Raw genomic sequence first — 22,878 nt, 5'->3', positions numbered from 1 at the left:
AAAAGGATAGCTGGATATATCAAAAGCAGCAGTCAAAAAGAAACTACTAGGGGACTCCGAGATACACACCAAACAGGTCGGCCAAGGAACACGACTATAGTTGATGACAGGTGAAGGTTCAATATGCTGAGTAGGGGGTGATGAAATAATTCATGCTAAGATGTTTGGTAGCTCTAGGTCTCACAGTTTAGGAGCTATAAGCCTCAACAGGGATGAAAAAAATAAAAATAAATAATAAAATTAAATATAGCTGCAAGCAGTGATACCCGGGGTCAAAGCACACACAGCCAATATTACATCATTTAAAAAGTGGCCAGTCAGTGCCAAAATAATGCAGTGGCCAAAGGGAGGTGCCCTTTTCCACTGTGCCAAGTTTAAAAGGTTTGACCCATGTGGTTAGACCAAGACATGGGTCAGAGGAATCTGGCTAATAGCATTTCCAAAATGACTGCAATCCTAGATGGCAGTGACAAATAAGGTGCAGATACATGTAGATAAAGAAATTAATCACTAAATCAAGTTTTAAATGTCTAAAAAACAGTGATTTCTCAATTTATGAATCCAAAGAATATTGTGCCCTATAGCACCACCACGTGTCTTATTTGGGCCAATGCTTTAGGGCTGGGTTTCAGCTGCAAGTACCAATATTGCTGCCAAATTTCATTAAACCACATTTTTGTGATAAGTCAGTTTTATTGGCTTACTGAAGATGTTTTTTGTAGTATCAACGTTTTTTATAGAAACTTTAGAGGACTGAACAAATTTCTCATGAACAAATCGTAAGTAAATGTAAGTTCCATGTCGACAAGTAAAGCAATGTAGGAGGAGGTGTTTTTTAAAGGTTTAAAAAAAAAAAAAAAATCTAAATGGCAGAAAAACAATAGCCTGGGCAAAACGGTCCATTGAAGAGTCCATATACAGTAAGTTGCTCAGGCAAGACACATGAAGTAATATGAAATTTATATTGGTATGTTGAACAGGCTGGGAAATAACCATCTTGAAATTTGTGTGAAACTTTGCTGTAACGCTCCCTACTAGTGCTGACCAAACTGGTATACTGGTACAGGAATCCAGGAAGTACATTCATGCCTAATTTTAATTTCAAATTTCATTTGATTGACTGCTTAAATTTAATTGGCTGATGGCGGCCAGAATGTCAACTCCTCAAATTAAGATTGGTCCGAGTATCCCTGCTGGGACCCTTAATAATTAGAACAAAAACAAGACGGTTTATGCACTTTGTGCTTGGACCCCTAATAATCAGAACAAAAACAGTAGGATTCCCCTAATAATAAATATAGCTGCAAGTGCATGAACCCCTAATCATCAGAGCAATACACAGGGCCCAAGCACACACAGCCAATGTTACACCACTTAACAAGTGGCCAATCAATGCCAAAATCATGTAATGACCAAAGGAAGGTACACTGAGGTCTAACCCTTAGGGGCGATTTGACTAAAGCTTTTAAATTCATAAAAGAGATTAACAACAACTGAACAACAAGAGATTCCTCAGATTGAGTTCTGTTATTAGAACGTGGGGGCATAAATGTAAAATAACAAAAGGTAAATTCTGTGCAGATGTTTGGAAGCAAAACCTGGCTAGCATTGTTGGGCTGAATGGCCTGTTCTTGTTATTAAGTTACACCAGCTGCTTGATCTTCTTAGCAGTGTGCATGGGGTCATTACCTTGCTGTAGAATGAATTTGCTCCCAATCGAACAATGTTCAGTAGAGTTTTTTCTTTTGCTCAGTTCAATTTCCTTTTTGGTCATAAACCTTTTCTTTGACAGTCTTTCTCCTTGGTCTTTATTTTTATCATACGCCATTGTAGTCAAAGGCAGAACAGGTCATTTTCGGCAGATTTTTCTCTGCTATTCTTGTTTTACTTTCCAGGCAACTAGCTAGCTACATAGCCTGGGGCAGTCAGAGAGACTGGATTTTTTATCTTAAAGTTTATAATTTATTGATATCTGTTGGGATGTGATTTAACAAAATATGAAATATGAAGAGTGTTCTAAAAAAAAAAAAACTTACATACTGTCCTTGTTGCTTTTTACTTGGTAGCACTGGTGCTCCCAAACTCAAAAAGTTAGGAGCACCAGCAAAAATTTCAGCACACCCACCAAAATTTAAGCAATTTTTGAAGAATGGACAGTAGTAGTGTACATCTGCTGAAAATGACTGTTACAAAGGTTGGGATCCACTTCCAGGTCCACTTGGATTGAAGTCTTACACTTTAGTTAATGAGCAGTATGAGTTTGAATGTCTCTTTCCAGGTTTTTTGGTATTTGTGTTTTGTTGCTGCCAGATTGTTTCTGGCTCTTCTACAGATGGACATAATGGTGTCACAGTCCTGTCACAGAAATGTGGATCCAAGATGCGCCTGAGAGATGACGGACGCGATAGCTCATCTCCCTGCGTTGCTGTAAATGAACGCCTTCTTGCATTTTACATATCACTTTATGCTTAACTGGGTCTTCTTTCGGGTTGAGGTTAATATTGTGGTGGCTTAGTGTTAGGTCCGGTAACTTTTTCTTGATGACCCAACATTCAAACAGCTGGACAGCAGCCGGAAAGGCTGACCTTCTGATCGCGGACTACTTTAAAATCAATGGGGTCCGCTCTGGTCATGGCCATTAAAGCAAAAGTAACGGAGGGGTTGCTCGAACAACAGATACTTATTAAATGCGAAGGCCCCGAAACTACAATTCAGTAAAAACATCTACAGCTGGAAATGAAACGTTTAGAGCTCAGGGAGTTGGCGGCAGAGGTGCGCCTAAGAGAGTTAGAGGTAGAAGCTATGTGGGCTGGTAGCAGAAGGCAATCACCTGAATTTTATGTCAGCAGAAACATTAGCTTGGTTTTTTCGTGTGGCGGAGGTGGAAAAATAGCGCTTGGTAAAAAGAACGCTTGGCTGCTGTTGCTGCAGTGTGTGCTGGTGGGTAAAGCCCAGGATGCTTATTTGTCGCTGTCCTAAGAGCAGAATCTCTATTACAAGGTGGTGAAAACCGCGGTGCTGAAGGCATATGAATTAGTACCAGAGGCTTATCATCAGAAGCTTCGTCAGTATCGGAAAACAGATAGCAAAATTTTTGTCAAGTTCGCCTGTGACAAACATAATATGTTTGACCACTGGTGTGCCGCCCAAGGGGTTCAATCGTTTCAGCAACTCTGTGATTTAATCATGATGGAGGAGTTTTAAAACTGTGTACCTGAGCGTGTTACCACCTATTTGAATGAACAGAAAGTAACTCAGGTTGCACAAGCAGCGGTGTTAGTCTGACGAGTACACCCTGACTCATAAGAAATTCCCCATCGTGCCATAGTGATGTCACTCTCCTAAGGGAATCCCCTAAAGACTCAGTCGGTCCTTCATAGACCAGTACTCCTGTTTCTGGTGGAGAGCAGGAGGAATTTGGAGCAAAAGGGAAAGTGTATTGCTTTTGCAAAAAGCTTGGTCGTGGCATGGCTGATTGTTGGATCCTGATGAAAAAGAAGGAATGAAATTTGTGAAATGTCATCGCGTAAAAAGGATGATGCTCTCCAGGATTACACGCCATGTCATATGGATGGTTTTGTGTCATTGACAAACGAGCCTGGCTCGTGAAAACCGGTTAAAATACTGACACTGGCGCTGCACAGTATTTTATTTTGGAGGATGTTTTACCCTTGTCTGAGAAATCCTCCTTGTACAGGGATTTGAAATAGGCTGTGTTAATGTGCCCCTGCATGCTATTCTGTTCAAGTCTCACCTCGTGACAGGTGGCGTTGTGGTGGGTGTGCAAACTAGTCTTCCTCTGGAAGGTGTGTCCTTTGTTTTGGGGAACGACTTAGCCGGGGGCAGAATTTTGTCTAGCCCTGTGGTGACGCCTGTCCCTCTTGTCAGATGCCCTGACGAACGTATGCAGAAGTACCCTGGCGTATTTCGTGCTTGTGTTGTCATGCGTGCTATATCCAAATGCCCTTTGACTAGCTGCGACACTGCAAACGCAAAAGCTCCCAAGTCAGATTACGCTTATAAATTGAGTGACTCGTTCTTCACAAAGCTTGATGCTGATTTATAGTCGCATTAATGCATGTTCTGTTATGATGACCGTTTGCCCGACCCTTGCTGCGTTCAAGACAACTCGGAACTAGTAAATAAACGAGGTCCGACTTGTGAAAAAAGCAACTGAACGGTCGTCGAACTCGGAATTATAGGTCGGAAATTCGAGCATCATTTCTGAGCTCCGACTTTTCTGAATTCCGGATTGGTGGCGTCACAGTAAGATAAATGGCGGAATTTGTAGTTTGTGGTAAGAAAGGAAAATGGTGTATTTAGGCTTTTCATGCATTTTCATTTGGCTGTGTGATTATGTGATATTACATTACATTACATTACATTACAGGCATTTGGCAGACGCTCTTATCCAGAGCGACGTACAACAAAGTGTATAACCATAACCAGGAACAAGTATGACGAAACCCCTAGAGAGAAGTACCGGTCCAAGTGCAGGGAACAACCGCATAGTTCAACTTGGACCCTGAAGGTTAAACTGATTAAGACTAACAATGAGAACGGCAACAACGCAGTCTATGGAAAAAAATACAAGTAGTAGTTAAGACAGTTAATGCACCCAAGTCACCTACGAAACAGCTGCCTAGTTACAACCCTAAGCTTACAGTCATTTACAGGGGGGTAGGGAGGGATGGGGAGAGGTGCAGCCTGAAGAGGTGAGTCTTCAGTCGTCGTTTGAAATGGGTCAGTGTCTCAGCTGTTCTGACCTCCACAGGGAGGTCATTCCACCATCGTGGGGCCAGAACAGACAGGAGACGTGTTCTGGAAGTGCAGGTGCGAAGAGGAGGAGGTGCTAGGCGTCCTGAGGTAATGCGTTAGTATCGTTTATGTTTCCCATTCATTATAGTAATATGTGAAATTTAAAAGTTACGATATCCATCAGCAACTTTTCTCGCTAGCCAGCATAGCTGGAAAACGTTATTTTGCTCAGAAATAAATGCTGCAAATGACATAACGAAACACCTGACAGTGATACCATATTTACATTTCAGTACTACTGCAGCCTAACTAGTTTCGTGGTTTCACTCTATTTACTCGTTTAATATACTCCTTGACAATAAAATAAAGCAGCGTTTTCTGTGGGAATCCATGTTTTCCCGAGTAAAACAGCGTGAACGCAGTTTTTCATTGTCCGGGCATATTTTTCAGAGGAAGCGAGCTGCCCTGTCGTCCGACAATGTAAACAGGCTTGTCTGTTTAACCCTCTGGGGTCTGAGGGTAAAATGAGGCACACTGGTGATTGTGCCATGCTCTGACATGTGTAAATTTCATCAACTTTATATGCAGTGATTCATATCTCTGTTTTCAGCACAAACTCGGCTACAATAATATGGCAGCAGTAAGTAGGTCATAATCATATGTGGATTGTAAATTGCTCTAAAAACACACAAACTGTAAACAGTAGTTTTGAACATGCACAGGAAAGTTGTAATAAAACACACCAAACAATAGTATCTAAGGTTTTGGATCACTGAAATGTGTTCATTAGGGTCTTGGGTATCAAAAGATGACAAAATATTTTAGCAAATCCAATGAGAAATATAAAATAAATTGCTAAAAGTTAGTGCTGTGACTGCTATTTTTCAACACCAGATGAGAATGGGAGGGCAAATGGCCTTTCTGTAATGAATATGCATTGGGTAGGAGGACCTGCCAGCTAAGTAGGCTATTCACATGGCCGCATGCCTCCTCACCACTAAGACAAAGACTCAGTGAGCCATTTAGAAGACAGAAACAAAGACACCTTTTGATTTTCAGAACATTTATTGAAGCAAACTATACGCATGGAAGATGAGATGAGACTGGTGTACTCTTGCAACGCTTACGTGGCCTCTTAGCTAGTGGTGAACTAGGCCGTGTTTCCTGATCAGCATCTCTATAAATAAGATAAAAACAAAATTGTTAGGAAACATTACATCGAATCAAACTTTATTTATATAGCACATTTCCTTCAACAGGTGAAAATTAAATGTGCTTTACAAAAAAGGGACAAACCACTAACTAATGAAAACAAAATTTATGAAATGTGACATGGTTACATCATATACAAACAAAGAACCAAACAAACACAACCAGACGCAGAGAGGTAGCCTATAATTTTGAGAAGCAATATTGCTTGGTTAGAATCGTTCGTAGTGTGGGAATTTACAAGCGCGCATATTAGTGAATATTCCTACAAACACACAGAGAATGTAATACAGCACACATTTACAAATAGTGCAAGCCATCAACGAAACAACATTAGCTAAACTAAATAAACATTGATATTACAGCTCAACTACGCGCACCTCATCAATAACAATGCATCAATCTGAAGTAGGCTAGGTCTGTTTAGCTAAGTGCTTATTTTATTGCTATTTCCCGAATTTAGTTACAGTATGCTAATATCGATTGTGCGAGGACATCAGTTTTAGAATCCTAGCCACGCCACTACACGCCAGGCATGAGCTATTTATTACGAATATGATCGAAAAACATACAGTCTACCTGCTACTTTTAACACAACCAGACGCAGAGAGCCTAGCCTATAATTTTGAGATGCAATAGTTTGAATCGTTCGTAGTGTGGAAATTTACAAACGCGCATATTGCTGGATATTCCTACAAACACAGAGATACGTTGCAATACAGTACACATATTTACCAATATGATCATAAGAAATATACTTACTCATGAAGTTGATCCTCAGCTGGATCAGTTCGGTGTTCGAAATGGCACCGCTCTTCATCAGCGTCGGCTTCCGGACGGACCATTTTCCAAAATGAAAAAACAAAATGTTCACCTCAAAAGAAGTGAATTAGGCTACACTTTGACATTCTACCCTGCTTTCGCAGACTTGGCATTTCTCTCATGGATCTCGCATCGCCCCTCCCCTAGTCTCCTTCTATGGAGAGTAATTATAATGTCGTTAACATGTGAATGCGATTTGGGCGGACTTCCTGGTGAGCGAAATTCACATAGTAATGAGTAAGGATTAACGAAGCATGCATGGTTTAATTAATCAAATTTAAAACTTTTAAAACAGTTCATATTATTTGTAATTACAAATCCATCTAGCGTGGCCTTGGGGGTCTGGATTGTTGCTGCTGCTGTTGCTTCTGTTGCTGCTGCTACTGCTGCTATCACCGTCCCCCCAACTGCTAACCATCTAGCCTGGCCTTGGGCCCTGTTGGCCTGGATTGCTGCTTCTACTACTACTACCTCCACTATAGCCATCTGATATCTGATAGCCATCTAGCAGTGCCCCTTGCTGTCCCCCCTCTCTAACCTCCTCCTCTGCCTAGCCATCTAGCTAGGCAGCTCTCTCATTTTTTTTCTCCCTTACCTGCTAACCACCCAGCTAGGTAGCTTTGCTGTGGTCTGCTAGCATTTGGGTGAGTGCAAACTGTTTTCTACTAGAGCAGTGGTGTCAAACTCGTTGCCATGGAGGGCCGTGTGTATGCAGGTTTTCATTCCAACCAATTAATGCTGCCTTAATTGAGTCCAATTACTCATTCAGCCATATGCGTTTAACTGCATTGAAGCACAGAATATAAGAAAATTTTTATTTAGACAATGCGGGTCACCATAGACGTCGGGTCACCATTGTGCACAAACCTGCATCCCTAATTCAGCAAATAATTTAACTAATTATATAATCAAGATCTGAGGCTGGAATGAAAACCTGCATACACACAGCCCTCCATGGCAACGAGTTTGACACCACTGTACTAGAGTAAGGACTGCTGGAATTTGGGTGAGTGTAATTGTTTTTATGTTTTCAACTGGACTGACTATGGCTCCCCTCAAACTGCTTAGCTTTTTTTTTAATTAGCGTTTTTCACGTCGTTTTCTTTACCTATTGTGCCTGAAAATGAACTTTATGACCTTGCTTGTTTACCCAGCAGCGAAACAGACAATGTTCGTTCACACGACAGACACACTGTTTCTTTAATGGCAGTAAAGACTTTTGGGTTAACGTGAAACATGAACTCTATCATTCCGCTACTGTTGTCATGTTTTATTATGAGATTGCTTCACAAAATGATTTTGTTGCCATCCAATGTGCATACAACTGCCTCAAAAAACCTACAACATTGTAGTGCTTCCTCTGTTCTCTGCCGTGTTTTGATTGTATTACTGCCTATGATTTCTGGTAATGTTCATGTTCACCCTGGCCCTCCTTTTGATGTTGCTTTCCCCAATGCTGGCTTAGGTTCAAATGATCTATGTTTTGGTGATTTTTGTGCCCGTAAAAACCTGGGGTTTTTGCATGTCATTACAAGAAGTATATTACCCAAGATGGATCAGCTTAAAGTATGGGTGGAGAGCTCAAATCCAGAAGTTCTAGTGATTTCTGTGACCTGATTGCGTAAATCTATTCCCTACTCTGATGTAAACTAATCTTGCTACAATCTGTTTCGACAGGATAGGTCATCTAAGGGTGGGGGGGGGTGGCAATCTTTACCAAAGAACACTTTCAGTGCACTATAGCCTTGGCTAAGTCCATTCCTAAACAGTTTGATTTACTTGTCCTTAACATCAAGCTATCCAACAGCTTTTCTCTGTCAGTGGCTGGCTGTTATTGCCCTCCATCAGCACCAGCATGTACCCTAGCGGCCTTAAGCAGTGCCCTGGCGCCTTTCACCAGCCTGAGCTTGTCCTACTAGGTGACCTCAATTGGGACATGCTTAAGCCTCCTGAGAAAGTTGTGCAACAATTTGACTCCCTAAATCTCCACCAAATCATAGCCCACCCTACCAGGTATGATCCCAATATCCCTGATAAGGCTACATTGATAGATGTGGTTTTTACAAATTCTCCACACATGTACCAATCTGGTGTGTTTTGCAATGACCTCAGCGACCACTGTTTCATTGCCTGTGTTCGCAAAAGCCTCTCTGTCAAACAGCCTGTCATCATCAGTGATAAGTGTATTCTAAAACATTTCAATACTCAAGCATTCTTACATGACCTGGCCAATGTAAGCTGGTATAGAGTCAGCCTGATCCCCACCGTGAATGATGCATGGTTTCTGTTCAGGGACCTTTTTAGTGCTGTGATCAACAAGCATGCCCCCATTAAGAAACTACTGATAAAAAATCACCTCCGTCCCTGGTTTAATCGAGATTTGGCAGTGCTGCTACAACAAAAAAATTCCGCCTGGCGCAAAGCACGTCTATCCTGGTCTGCCAATGACAGACTTTTGTTTCAGATCCGGAATAAGGCCACACAAGCTGTGTGACAGGCCAAAGCTGGCTACTTTAACCCTCTGGGGTCGAGAGCTCCTCCGGCGGAGCTCGACAAGATGAAATTAACTTTCATTTCTATTTGGATGATTAACTTCACAAGCTGTTATCATACAGATGCAACAAAAACATTGACAGAAACCTTAGAATCGCGACTTTCCAATGCGCCCATTAGCAAATAATATGAATTGTTTTAAAAGTTTTAAATTAGATTAATTAGACCATGTATGCTTTGTTAAACTTTACTCATTACTATGTGAATTTCGCTCAGCAGGAAGTCCGCCCAAATCGCATTCACATGTTAACGACATTATAATTACTCTCCATAGAAGGAGACTAAAGGAAGGGCGATGCGAGATCCATGTGAGAAATGCCAAGTCTGCGAAAGCGGGATAAAATGTCAAAGTGTAGCCTAATTCACTTCTTTTGAGGTGAACGTTTCATTTAATTTTGGAAAATGGTCCGTCCGGAAGCCGACACTGATGAAGAGCGGTGTCATTTCGAACAGCGAACTGATCCAGCTGAGGATCAACTTCATGCGTAAGTATATTTCTTATGATCATACTGGTAAATGTGTACTGTATTGCAACGTATCTGTGTGTTTGTAGGAATATCCAGCAATATGCGCGTTTGTAAATTCCCACACTACGAACGATTCGAACTATTGCATCTCAAAATTATAGGCTAGGCTCTCTGCGTCTGGTTGTGTTAGAAGTAGCCTATCAGGTAGATTGTATGTTTTTCGATCATATTTGTATTAAATAGCTCATGCCTGGCGTGTAGTGGCGTGGCTAGGATTCTAAAACTGATGTCCTTGCACAATCGATATTAGCATACTCTAAGTAAGTTCGGGAAATAGCAATAAAATAACCACTTACCTAAACAGACCTAGCCTACTTCAGATTGAGCCATTGTTATTGATGAGTTGCGTGTAGTTGAGTTGGAATATCAATGTTTATTTAGTTTAGCTAATGTTGTTTCGTTGATAGCTTGCATTATTTGTAAATGTGTGCTGTATTACATTCTCTGTGTGTTTGTAGGAATATTCACTAATATGCGCACTTGTAAATTCCCACATTACGAACGATTCTAACCATTGCTTCTCAAAATTATAGGCTACCTCTCTGCGTCTGGTTGTGTTTGTTTGGTTCTTTGTTTGTATATGATGTAACCATGTCACATTTCATAAATTTTGTTTTCATTAGTTAGTGGTTTGTCCCTTTTTTGTAAAGCACATTTAATTTTCACCTGTTGAAGGAAATGTGCTATATAAATAAAGTTTGATTTGATTTCACATTTCCTAACAATTTTGTTTTTATTATATTTACAGAGATGTTGATCAGAAAACACGGCCTAGCTCACCACTAGCTAAGAGGCCACGCAGGCGTTGCAAGAGTACACCAGTCTCATCTCATCTTCCATGCAGTTCACTTCAATAAATGTTCTAAAATTAAAAGATTTCTTTGTTTCTGTCTTCTAAATGGCTCACTGAGTCTTTGTCTTAGTGGTGGGGAGGCATGTGGCCAGGTGTGAATAGCTTACTTAGCTGGCAAGTCCTCCATCCCAATGCATATTCATTACAGAAAGGCCATTTGCCCTCCCATTCTCACCGGGGGTTGAAAAATAGTAGTCACAACACTAACTTCTAGCAATTTATTTTATATTTCTCATTGGATTTGCTAAAATATTTTGTCATCTTTTGATACCCAAGACCCTGATGAACACATTTCAGTGATCCAAAACCTTATTCACTATTGTTTAGTGTGTTTTATTACAACATTCCTGTGCATGTTCAAAACTACTGTTTACAGTTTGTGTGTTTTTAGAGCAATTTACAATCCACATATGATTATGACCTACTTACTGCTGCCATATTATTGTAGCTGAGTTTGTGCTGAAAACAGAGATATGAAACACTTTGGAATTACAGCATATAAAGTTGATGAAATTTACACAAATGTCAGAGCATGGCACAATCACCAGTGTGCCTCATTTTACCCTCAGACCCCAGAGGGTTAAGGAGCAATTTACATTATGCGGCACCGACCCCAATACATTTTGGAAAACGGTGAGAAATCTCGAGAACAAACCCTCTTCTCTGCCCTTGCACTTAAAGTGGATGATCTTGTAGTTACAGATAAGAACTCTATGGCTGATATCTTCAATCGACACTTTATAAAGTCTGGTTTTGTTTTCGAGTCTTTAACCACCACCTTTATATCAAAGAGTCCTTCGCCCTTAAGCCCTACGCCTTGGCCACCTGCAGCCCCTAGTCCTGTTTGCCCTCCCAGCCTCCATGCTCCCCTCCACAGTATTTCTCTCCGGCCTGTCTCGGAAGGGAAGGTTTTGAGGGAATTGATCTCTCTGGACCCCAAAAAAACATCTGGATCCTATGAGCTTGCCACGTTTTTCATCAACATTGCGGCCCCCATAATTGCAGCTCCCATAACCTCTCCCTCCATACGGCCGAAATACCAGCTGGTTTGAAAGAAGCGACTGTGCTTCCTCTGTTTAAGGGTGGTGATCAGGCTGACCCAAACAGTTACAGGCCCATTTCTATCTTGCCTTGTGTTTCCAAGGTATTTGAAAAACTTGTTAACAAACAGCTAACTGACTATCTGGATGTGTATGGTATACTATCTGGGGTGCAGTCTGGTTTTCGTTCTGGGTACGGTTGTGTTACAGCTACTTTAAAGGTTCTCAATGATATTACATCTGCATTAGATGTCAAACAACACTGTGCTGCAATATTTATTGACCTTGCCAAAGCTTTCGATACGGTTAATCATACCATTCTTATAAATAGACTGAGCAGCATTGGGGTCACTAATCACTCACTGGCTTGGTTCGCTCACTATCTCTCTCACCGGGTGCAACGCGTGAGGTATGAAAACCTTCTCTTTCACCCTCTCCCCGTCACCAGGGGTGTCCCTCAAGGCTCCATACTTGCTCCCACACTCTTCTCTATATACATCAATAACATCCCTCAGGCTGCTGGTAACACACTCATTCACCTATACGCTGATGACACAATTCTTTATACTACTGGTCCTTCCCCCGACACTGTACTAACCACACTCCAGGATAGCAGGCTTTTACCCACCTTAAACTGTCTCTTAACACCTCCAAGACTAAGGTTATGTGGTTCTGCCGGAAGGGTGCCACACCCCCTCCAGTCCTCAACTTCATCACCAGTGAGGGAGCTACCCTAGATCAGGTCACAGTCTATAAGTACTTGGGCATCTGGCTAGACAGCACGCTATCCTTCTCCCACCATATCTCTAAGTTGCAGTCTAAGGTCAAGGCCAAACTCAGGTTCCTTTATAGAACTTGTTTCACTTTTGCCAAACTCACCCTCATACAAATGACTATTCTCCCCATGTTCGATTACGGTGACATAATATATAGGTCTGCATGCAAAGGTACACTTTTGACTTTTACACTTTTTGCAAGCTTGATACTCTTTACCATTCTGCTATCCGATTTGCCACAAATGCCCCCTTCAAAACACACCACTGCACTCTTTACTTTCTGGTCAACTGGCCCTCCCTTCACACCCATTGTTACATTCACTGGCTTACTCTCATTTACAAGACCCTTCTTGGTCTATCACCTCCCTACCTATGTCATCTGTTGCACCCTATGTTTGTCACACACAACACCCAGTCCTCACTCCATAATCCAATTAAAAATTCCCAAAACCAACACCTCCCTCGGTCTTGCATCATTTCAATCCGCTGCTGCCTGCGACTGGAATGCTCTGCAAAAAACCCCAAAACTGGATAAATTTATTACCATTTCTACCTTCAAACATGCCATCTCAGACATTTTCACTGATTCCTGCAACTGTTTTTCTGCCATGTAATATCCCCATAACCCTCTTATGGTTTTTTTAATTTTTCTTCTTCTCCCCCATATCTTGTTTGTTGACTGTTGGTTGCTTGCCTGTGTTTTCATGTGCCTGTGTTTAGTTTGTTATTACTGATGTATTTTGTGCTTTTAACATGCTTTTATATTCTAGCCCACCTCCCCTTCCCTTAAGTGGCTTTTGTCGCTTGCCAGGCCGCCATTGTATATAAGAATTTGTTCTTTATGACTTGCCTGGTGAAATAAAGGTGAAATAAATAAAATTTAAAAAAACTTGTCCTGTTTTGATCCCACATAATAGAAGGGGATGTTTTTGTGAGCCTTTATTTTCCCCATGTGAGGTTGGACACAATTACATTGTGTGATTTGCTTTAGAAGTGCGAGGGATCCAGGGAATGATCTTTGAGTAATGGAAAATTTAGCTTTACGTGTTGTACAATGTGTCTGTTGTTGCGATGCATTGAGGTCCATCGTTTCGTGTTAATGCTTAAAAAAACGGGATGTTTTAGTGAACCTTTATAAGTGAAAAGTTGGACACACTACGTTGTGTGAGTACTCATATTACTAAGTAATGTTAAATTTAGCAGGTCAATATGCCCATCTGTTGTTACCTGTTGGGCTTGAGTTTGCCATGTTATGATTTGAGCACATTTTGTTATGCTAAATACAGTACCTTTGAGGGTTTCTGGACAATATTTGTCATTGTTTTGGGTTGTTAATTGATTTCCAATAATAAATAAACATACATTTGCATAAAGCAAGCATATTTGTCCACTCCCATGTTGATAAGAGTATTAAACACTTGAAAAATATTCCTTTAAGGTACATTTTGAACAGATAAAAAATGTGTGATTAATTTACGATAAATCGCGATTAACTATGGACAATCACGCGATTAATTGCGATTAAATATTTTAATCGATTGACAGCCCTAATATACACATATATACATATATATATATACACTCACCGGCCACTTCATCAGCTGACAGGAGTGGCACCCGGTGTGGTCTTCTGCTGCTGTAGCCCATCTGCTTCAAGGTTTGACGTGGTGTGCGTTCAGAGATGCACTTCTGCATACGTCGGTTGTAACGAGTGGTTATTTGAGTTACTGTTGCCTTTCTATCAGCTCAAACCAGTCTAGCCATTCTCCTCTGACCTCTGCCATCAACAAGGCATTTTCGCCCAGAGAACTGCCGCTCACTGGATATTTTCTCTTTTCCGGACCATTCTCTGTAAACCCTAGAGGTGGTTGTGCGTGAAAATCCCAGTAGATCAGCAGTTTCTGAAATACTCAAACCAGCTCGTCTGGCACCAACAATCATGCCACGCTCTTCCCCATTCTGACGCTTGGTTTGAACATCAGCAGATCATCTTGACCATGTTTACATGCACTTCAAAAAGTTAGGAGCACCAGCAAAAATGTAGGAGCACCCACCAAAATGTAAGGAACACCAACAGTATATGTAATAGATTTTTTTTTATTGATGACAATATAACAGTACGGTTTACATGTAACATAAAACAATGAAAGTAGCTTTAAAAGCGCATGGTAGGCCACCACTAGGGCTTTATGCAATATCCTGGTATCTGCAATTACGCCGATGATGTTGGCATGTGACTTGTCATTGGCATAAGTCATGTTGATGTCAATGCCGTTCTTTTTCATAAGAAACAGCATTGGTTTAAATTTAGTGTGTTTCGCGCTGGCTCCGTGCTTAAACTCTCATGCTTAAAGATCATATTGCAGGTTGGAGACCCCAGTGAATCAATGTGTAGGAAAATGATGTCATAAAAATATACTTATACACTACAGAAGATAAACCCAACAATAGCCCTAAGATATTCCAATACAGCAGTGAAAACGCTGCTCACTGAGTAATGAAATAAACAAGACAAAGTTTACAAAATGATACTATGTCATTCTACATCAATATCTGGGACTAAATATTGAACAAATAGATAACCTTACCATTGGTTTTACACGTAGAGATGTCCCTTTTGAGACTGAGTGGTCATATATTGTCTTGGACAATCCATTTGTGAAATATACGCGCATTTGAGATGCCTGGGTACCTTCCAATATAGCTGTGCGTAATACCACACGTGTTGTTTACAGCGTTGTTGCCTTTTTTAGTTTGGCTTGATTGACAATTCATTTATTCAGTAGATGAAATAAGCTTTCTAATGATGTATAACATGCCTAATTTGGCTTTTGGAATAGCGTTTTATAGGTCAGCGTAATCGAAAGTTCTCTCATCATCGCATTCACTTACGCATTCCCTCTGTGGTAGCAGTAAAAGACGCTGTACCTGACGAAACGTTGTCAACGATTTTTCGTTTTAGCTTTCGGTAACGCTAGCTAACGTTACCAATTTAGCTAGTTACTAAGGTAATGTTAATAAATTGATCAACTTTTGTCTTCAGGTAACATTAGTTAACATGTTAGCTCTCTGTTTCTCGTGACAGTGGAGTGCTGCGAAAGGGAGTGATTGAAGGCTAATATTAACCAATCTAAAATCAGCATTAAAGGTAAGAACGTCAAGCTCACGTTTGATTGGTTAGAATGGTCACTGTCAGCTTGTAACATGCATTCCATACCTAGTATGCATGCAAGAGAAAATGAAGCTAATTGTGTATAATTGTATAATTGGAACAATAAACTAAGCTGATTTCTTGTAGTAAGCTAAAATATGCTACATTAGTAAATGGGTATGACTACAAAGGTTTTGGTTGCCTGTGCCTTTAATAATGTTAGGAAGGGCGTGGCTGAGCAGGCTGTGCCCCGCACCAGGCTTCCAAAAAAAAAGGTCTAGCAAGTAGTAAAAAAAAAAAAAAGGAACAATGAAAAATGGCTGTTGTGTTTTTTTGAGGGTGTTTGTACCAGGCCTCAAATGTCAGCTTTCTCAAAGAATCTTGAAAAGGAGATAATTTGGAGCCAATACAGATTTGGGTTTCTTTTATTTATTGGAACTTTGGAATTTTTGGGAATCTTTTTTGTTCATATTTTTTCTTTTTCCCTTGGATTACTCAATTGCTTGCAAGTCTGTGATTGTGGGAAACGTCTAAACAGGCCTACGTCAAGAAAGAGGACTGGTAGGAAATGGACATGGTTTCCTTATTTTTATCTATGGTTTTTGTTTATGTGGACATTTAAAAGAAAAACCTGGCTCTTACAAGATTATTTCCAAAAGACTAGATGCTGTATATATATTCCTCCTGAGGAGGAAATTGCTTTGGTTCCGAAAGGGCACCTCGAGAAAGACAGGGTTCTGTTTCACAAGTGGAGGCCAATTGACGCTCTAGCTCAGGATGACTTGAATGTTGATTATCAGATTGTGGTTCCATCTGTGTGTCGCGGTGAAGTATACAGTTTTGCTCATAGTGACGGCCTTCCTGGTCATCTGGATGTGGATGGAGTTTGTGTCTGGGTGTCAAAACACTTCTTTTGGTATGGTCTTGGGTATAATGGTGAAAGAGTGCTTGAGCATCATGTCGGTCCATTACAACAGACTAAATTTGAAATTTAGTGCCAACTACTCAGATCCAGCCACTCTCACCTCCCTGTGCCCTGGTCCTGATATTGTTTTCTCCAACTTCAACTCACTTGACACAGATCAAATCTCCAAACTCATAAGGGATAAGAGATGGTGTCTGTGCAGCAATCCCATGCCAACAGAGACGGAAAAGTTGTCTTGCAAAGAGCTCCACTTTATAGCAGCAGCCGTTCAAAGTCACTTGACTATATAGATCAATATTTATCGTTTTCGAAGAAACTGAAACATGTACACCATCCCCATTAATTTAAATGATGTGACGTTATTATTGACCTATGTTGTATATATGAGCTTAACCCGGTGATAATATCTCCTTTAACCCTCCTGTTATGTTGCGGGTCAAATTGACCCTTTTTAAAGTTTGAAAATCTAGGAAAAATACTTAAAATTATTTTTTCAGTATGAAACTTCTTCTACTGGCCTTAATTAGTGTAATCAACATTTTAAATGAAAATGGTTCATTTCATGTATTTGCAAACCCCCCCTGTATGGGGATTGACCCGGGAACATTTTTGCTGTACCTAAAAAATGAACAGAACAGGAGGGTTAAATGCATAAGCCCTATGATAATACGTGCTGATACACTAAGATATTTAGCTATTCAATCCATCCTATTCACCGATATCCCGTGTATCACATCACACAAATTCTGTGGCATTGTATTGATATTTTTTACTATTGATAACTGGACAAAACAACCGAGTTAACCTTCAGTGCAACCATTTTACATCATCTACCCAAAGTGCATTGCACGTCGATCTTCATAATCTTCAAAATTTCTATTAAAGGTTGGGTTTTTTTTAATTAAATGAAAATTGTGAGGTTTTTACAAGTTGTGATTCTTGGAAACGCCAATGCATAATAACAAACATTATGAGAATCCTATCTACTGGTGTAAACTGCCATTTTTCATGGATGGACTAAATCAGATAACAAAAAAAAGGCTTGGATAAATTGATTTAGCCTTGCTTTCAATCATATAAATAACAATGCATGGGTTAAAAGTGACTTTGAACAGCAAACAGCCTCCAAAAAAACATATATGTTAGGCCTATATTATTGAAAAACAACATAAAATAAAATAGACATCTGCGATCACGCCCTCTGTCTGCCCACTAAGAAAATTTCCATATTATCTGTAGCTAGTTCAACTATTTCAACTATTTGGCTGATAGGACCAAATAGTTTAGCTAGCTGGCCATAAGGACCAAATAGTTTAGCTAGCTGTGCGGTAAAATTGTTCTTTGGACCTGGCAAGGTCAACTAATAAGCCTAATCAAACATAGCTAGCTTAAAAGTAAGCAAAATAAAATGTACCCAGTTGATACTAGCTGCATTTTTTGGCACCTGGCTACCCAAAGTGGCAACTAGCTGTGTTCTAAGGGCAGCTAGCTGACATTTTGGCTCAGCTATATAGGCCTTATGGTCAGCTAGTTGGCCCAAATTTCAGCCAGCAAGGCAAATGTGGTAGCTAGTGAAGTTATACGGCCAGTTAATATTTTTTCATAGCTAGCTATGAAAAAATATTAAATGACAAAACAGCTTCACAAACTGATATTGATCAATATTCAACCAAATAATTATAATGCAGAGAAAATAATGGGAGCAAAAGAAATAGACTTTTGCTCTGACAACCAGATATAGCAAGTAAAGTAAAGCTGGTTATAATGGTTACAGGGAAGATAAACATGATAGTTTCATTGTGTTAGGTTGATTGGATCAAAATAACTAATGTTTAAGTACATATATAAGCAATTTGGGAGATTGCGCCCTTTGATTGTCACCAACATTGAACTGAGGGCGCACCTTGCATTTGAGATTAGTAATGCACAGTGAACAAACAATTAACTGATGAACGCATTACAACTTAAAATTTTGGTTCTTCTGGAACCGGAAGTGAATGAACAAACATGCTAAACGAGCAAAGTATCTGCATGAAAAGAGCAAAAAATGAAGTTGATTAATATTTTTTGTCATAGTTTTCATCAACAAAATTAACAGACCACCACCAGTATGAGAAGAGTTGAGTTCAGCGAAGGAAATTTTTCATCATTTTTGTTAATATTGGAAGTATTAAAATTTGGGCATTTTGAGGACACTGAGATGTTAGGATGAAACATGCTGTACTAAGAATTCCCCTATAACCTAACAAGGATGTTTCAACAATTTATGTATGCAGAATTTGAATAGTGCAAGCAATAGTGTAGTGTGAATAAAATGCTTACATTTAATTGACCTCTCATCAATCCACTATCTATACTCACTTATTTATCCTGGGCAGGGTCGCGGGGGGTTGGAGGGGGGTGTGGGTGCTGGAGTCAGAACTAGCATTCAAACAGCAACCACCATAATGTTTTTCCGCTTGATTTGGCTCTACTCCACAATTTTAGATTTTTAATCGAACAATGGCTAACAAATGGTTAACGTGCAGATTCTTTTATTAAGAAGCTTTTATTAAAGGGTATTTTTATATATTTCACCATTGTAGTGAGGTTTACTCAGATGAATGGAGTTTCAACAACCAATCAGAATTCGAGACGTCAGTAGAGCCCAACTTATTGAAATAACAGGGACACGACAGCGATTTAAAGAATATACATTTATTGATTATTATAATGTGATGGTAATAGGCTAATTGAAAACAATAACTTGCATAATATAAGATTATACGAGGAAATTATGATTTTGCAATGGCTAAACATAAGAGCTTGGCAGTACTACCATTTAACGAAGGTTAGTTTGTGTTATTGGTTAGTGACACACTACTCTATGTTACTTGGTTAATTCGTTATATCAGTCTCATAAAAATGCAGTTTAACAACGTAAACTATAAAGAGCAAATTCATTTTAGATTTTTTGCCTAGACAATTGCATTTGTGGCACTCTACAACATTATGAATATAAACTAATCTAAACTAAGTTAGTATTGTAAATGGTGCAACTGTGTCCTGCTTCATTTAAGCCATTTGTCAATTCTCTGTGATGCTCACATCTGGAGTTAAAGAGCTTTAAATAAGGTACCCCCTGAATGGGCAAGTATTGGGCAGATTGGGCTTTTGCGCGAAGGGGTTAAGGATATACAATTGTAATTATGAATTAAAAGTTTCCATTATATGGTCCAAAATTCTTGGGAGGGGAAGATGAAAAGGGATGTGAGGAACTCACCCAATAGTTTGTTGACATTATTCTTCTGTAGGTGCCCAATGAAATGCCATTTGATTTCTGGACACAATGACAAAATCTGAAATGAAAAAAATTAAATAAAACAATAGGCAGACAACAAGTAAAAATGTTCAAAATCTAAAATGAAAACAGTAATTTAAAAAACCAACCTGAGGATTTGAAGATTTATCCACAAGTTCACTGACCTGATACAATTTGAAACAGGAAAAAGGTGTTAGAATCCATGGATAGACCATTACCAGCTTGACAAGCTGTCCATTTTACTTTTAAACTGTTTGCACACCCCATGTCCTTTATTTAATAAAGTAGGTGTTCTGACTCTGTGTTCTAACTCTGTCATGCCAAATATACAGTTACCCATTACTGTGCTGGTTTTATTATAAACAGCTGATCAGCATCCTAAACTGTTATCACCAGCATTCTACACAGCTGGAAGCTGATGTGTTGCAATAACACTATAGAACGCTGGGTGAAAAAGACCGATTTCTGAACAATGCCAAAGCAGAGGTGCCCATTCAAGGCAGCATATTCAATATTTTGCAAAAAAAAAAAAGCGATATCAACTTGTGATTGCAAAAGCTGAAATGGATGATAAGGACACTTGTTTTACATCTAAAATTTTAGTAACATCAACATTGAGCTAGCTAAGCATTTTTGTGTAAATGTATGCAATGTTTATTCAACTTCATGTAACGTTATGCTAAATTAGTAGTTCCACAGATGGCTTTCCATAGGTATGGAAAGTCATCTATGCCAAAACAAAAATAACCATGATGAGACTTTTTAAAGAGGTTTTGGCATTGATGGCTTTCTATATGCACTCAAAAGAATTGAGACAACTTTGCTGTGATTTTGCTACGACTATAGATACAGTTTTGAAGCAGTGTAGATGGCTAGCATACTTTTGAGACTATTTTGACCCAAGATCGAATAGTAATACTAAGTTACATAAGTCACAGTGGACCATAATGCTGGCTAGCTCACTACTAAGCAATATAAAACGTATATAAAAATTAGGGCTGTCAAAGTTAACGCGATAACGCGTTAACGCAAATTCATTTTAACGCCACTATTTTTTTTTTACGCATTAACGCACGTTCTGTTATGATGAACGTTTGCCCGACCCTTATGCTGCCTTCAAGAGAACTCGGAACTAGTAAAAAACGAGGTCCGACTTGTGAAAAAAGCAACTGAACGGTCGTCGAACTCAGAATTATAGGTCGGATATTCGAACATCATTTCTGAGCTCCGACTTTTCAGACTTTCGGATTGGTGACGTCACAGTAAGATAAATGGCGGCATTTGTAGTTCGTGGTAAGAAAGGAAAATGGTGTATTTAGGCTTTTTATGCATTTTCATTTGGCTGTGTGACTATGTGATGTGCGTTATTATCGTTTGTTTCCCATTCTTTATAGCAATATGTGAAATTTTTAAGTTACAATATCCATCAGAAACTTTTTTCGTTAGCCAGCATAGCTAGGAAACATTATTTTGCTCAGAAATAAATGCTGCAAATGATATAATGAAACACCTGACAGTGATACCATATTTACATTTCAGTACTACTACAACCCTAACTAGTTTTGCGGTTTCACTCTATTTACTGGTTTAATATACTCCTTAACAATAAAATAAAACAGCGTTTTCTGTGGGAATCCATGTTTTCCCAAGTAAAACAGCGTGAACGCAGTTTTTCATTGTCTGGGCATATTTTTCAGAGGAAGCGAGCTGCCCTGTCGTCCAACAAGATAAACAGGCTTGTCTGTTTAAGCAACGGGCTTGGTGCAAAGAAATAGAAGTATAGCCTACCTGTTGTATCCAAAGAAATGGAAGTATAGCCTAACTGCAATATCTTAGTTCAAGTCCTAGAGTTCTGTATTATACTCCCTTTCCACTGTTTCCTGCTCACTTTAGCCTATTTATTGTTTGTTTTATTTTGTATCATCCTGTTTTGATCCCACATAGTAAAAGGGGATGTTTTGTGAGCCTTTATTTTCCCCATGTGAGGTTGGACACAATTACCTTGTGTGATTTGCTTTAGAAGTGCGAGGGATCCAGGGAATGATCTTTGAGTAATGGAAAAATTTAGCTGACCAATGTACGTGTTGTACAATGTGTCTGTTGTTGCGATGCATTGAGGTCCATTGTGTTGTGCTAATGCTTAAAAAAACGGGATGTTTTAGTGAACCTTTATAAGCGTAAAGTTGGACACGCTACATTGTTGTGAGTACTATTTCCAATAATAAATAAACATACATTTGCATAAAGCAAGCATATGTTGATAAGAATATTAAACACTTGAAAAATATCCCTTTAAGGTACATTTTGAACAGATAAAAAATGTGATTAATTTGCCATTAAATATTTTAATCGATTGACAGCCCTAATAAAAATATAAAAAAGTAAAAGGTCTTGCTCATGTTGTCAAGAGACAGGTTGATCTTGATACCCGCAGCTGTTGTAATTAGATATTGAACATTAAACTGGGGTTAGTGATATCGAGGTTTCAAAATAGCTGTTTTACATCAGACAACTAACAAAAGCAAAATATAGGCTACTTCCCACGATGGGCATACAATAGCATACAGTAGCCTCGTCTAAGACATCAAAAATTTGAAGTTACAACAAATCAAATTAGTTACACAGTTATCTTGCTAGCTGGACATGAGAGTTTGCCCTACTAAAAAGATCCTAGTAAAGGGATAATGTTAGGCACCTCAGCTATAATTTAGTTAACAGCTAGCAAAGAGATTATGCTAGCTAACGTTGACAGAAATGGCTAGCTACGCGATTTGGAAAATTAACTGCAGCACCTGCTTTAATTTCAAGGTGAGGCATGGATCTACAGCAAAGTGAGCATCCAATCATCACATGTATAATATGCCAACTTGTAGCCACTAGCCAATAGTTTAGAGTCATTAGTATTGTATAAGATACGTAAATCTACATCTTCAACGTCAACCAGTTTGGCAAAAAACAAGAAA

The 22,878-nt window shown here is 39.3% G+C and overlaps 1 protein-coding gene across 3 annotated transcripts in view; it reads right to left on the bottom strand.

The window, feature by feature from the left end:
• The window catches only part of plpbp (pyridoxal phosphate binding protein), a 170,508-nt gene that overhangs the window by 87,015 nt on the left and 60,615 nt on the right, over positions 1-22,878 (bottom strand). For all 3 annotated transcript variants that reach the window (XM_035380335.1, XM_035380333.1, XM_035380334.1), the window contains 2 exons: positions 20,044-20,079; positions 19,877-19,952 (listed from right to left, as the gene is read on the bottom strand). In XM_035380335.1, coding sequence (XP_035236226.1) covers positions 19,877-19,952; positions 20,044-20,079 — 112 coding nt within the window. The remainder of the gene's footprint in view (positions 1-19,876; positions 19,953-20,043; positions 20,080-22,878) is intronic.

The sequence above is a fragment of the Anguilla anguilla genome, chromosome 10 (genome assembly GCF_013347855.1).
Source record: "Anguilla anguilla isolate fAngAng1 chromosome 10, fAngAng1.pri, whole genome shotgun sequence".
Classification (NCBI taxonomy): domain Eukaryota; kingdom Metazoa; phylum Chordata; class Actinopteri; order Anguilliformes; family Anguillidae; genus Anguilla; species Anguilla anguilla.
The sequence above is the reverse complement of the archived record's forward strand: the minus strand, read 5'-3'. Positions and strand labels throughout refer to the sequence as shown.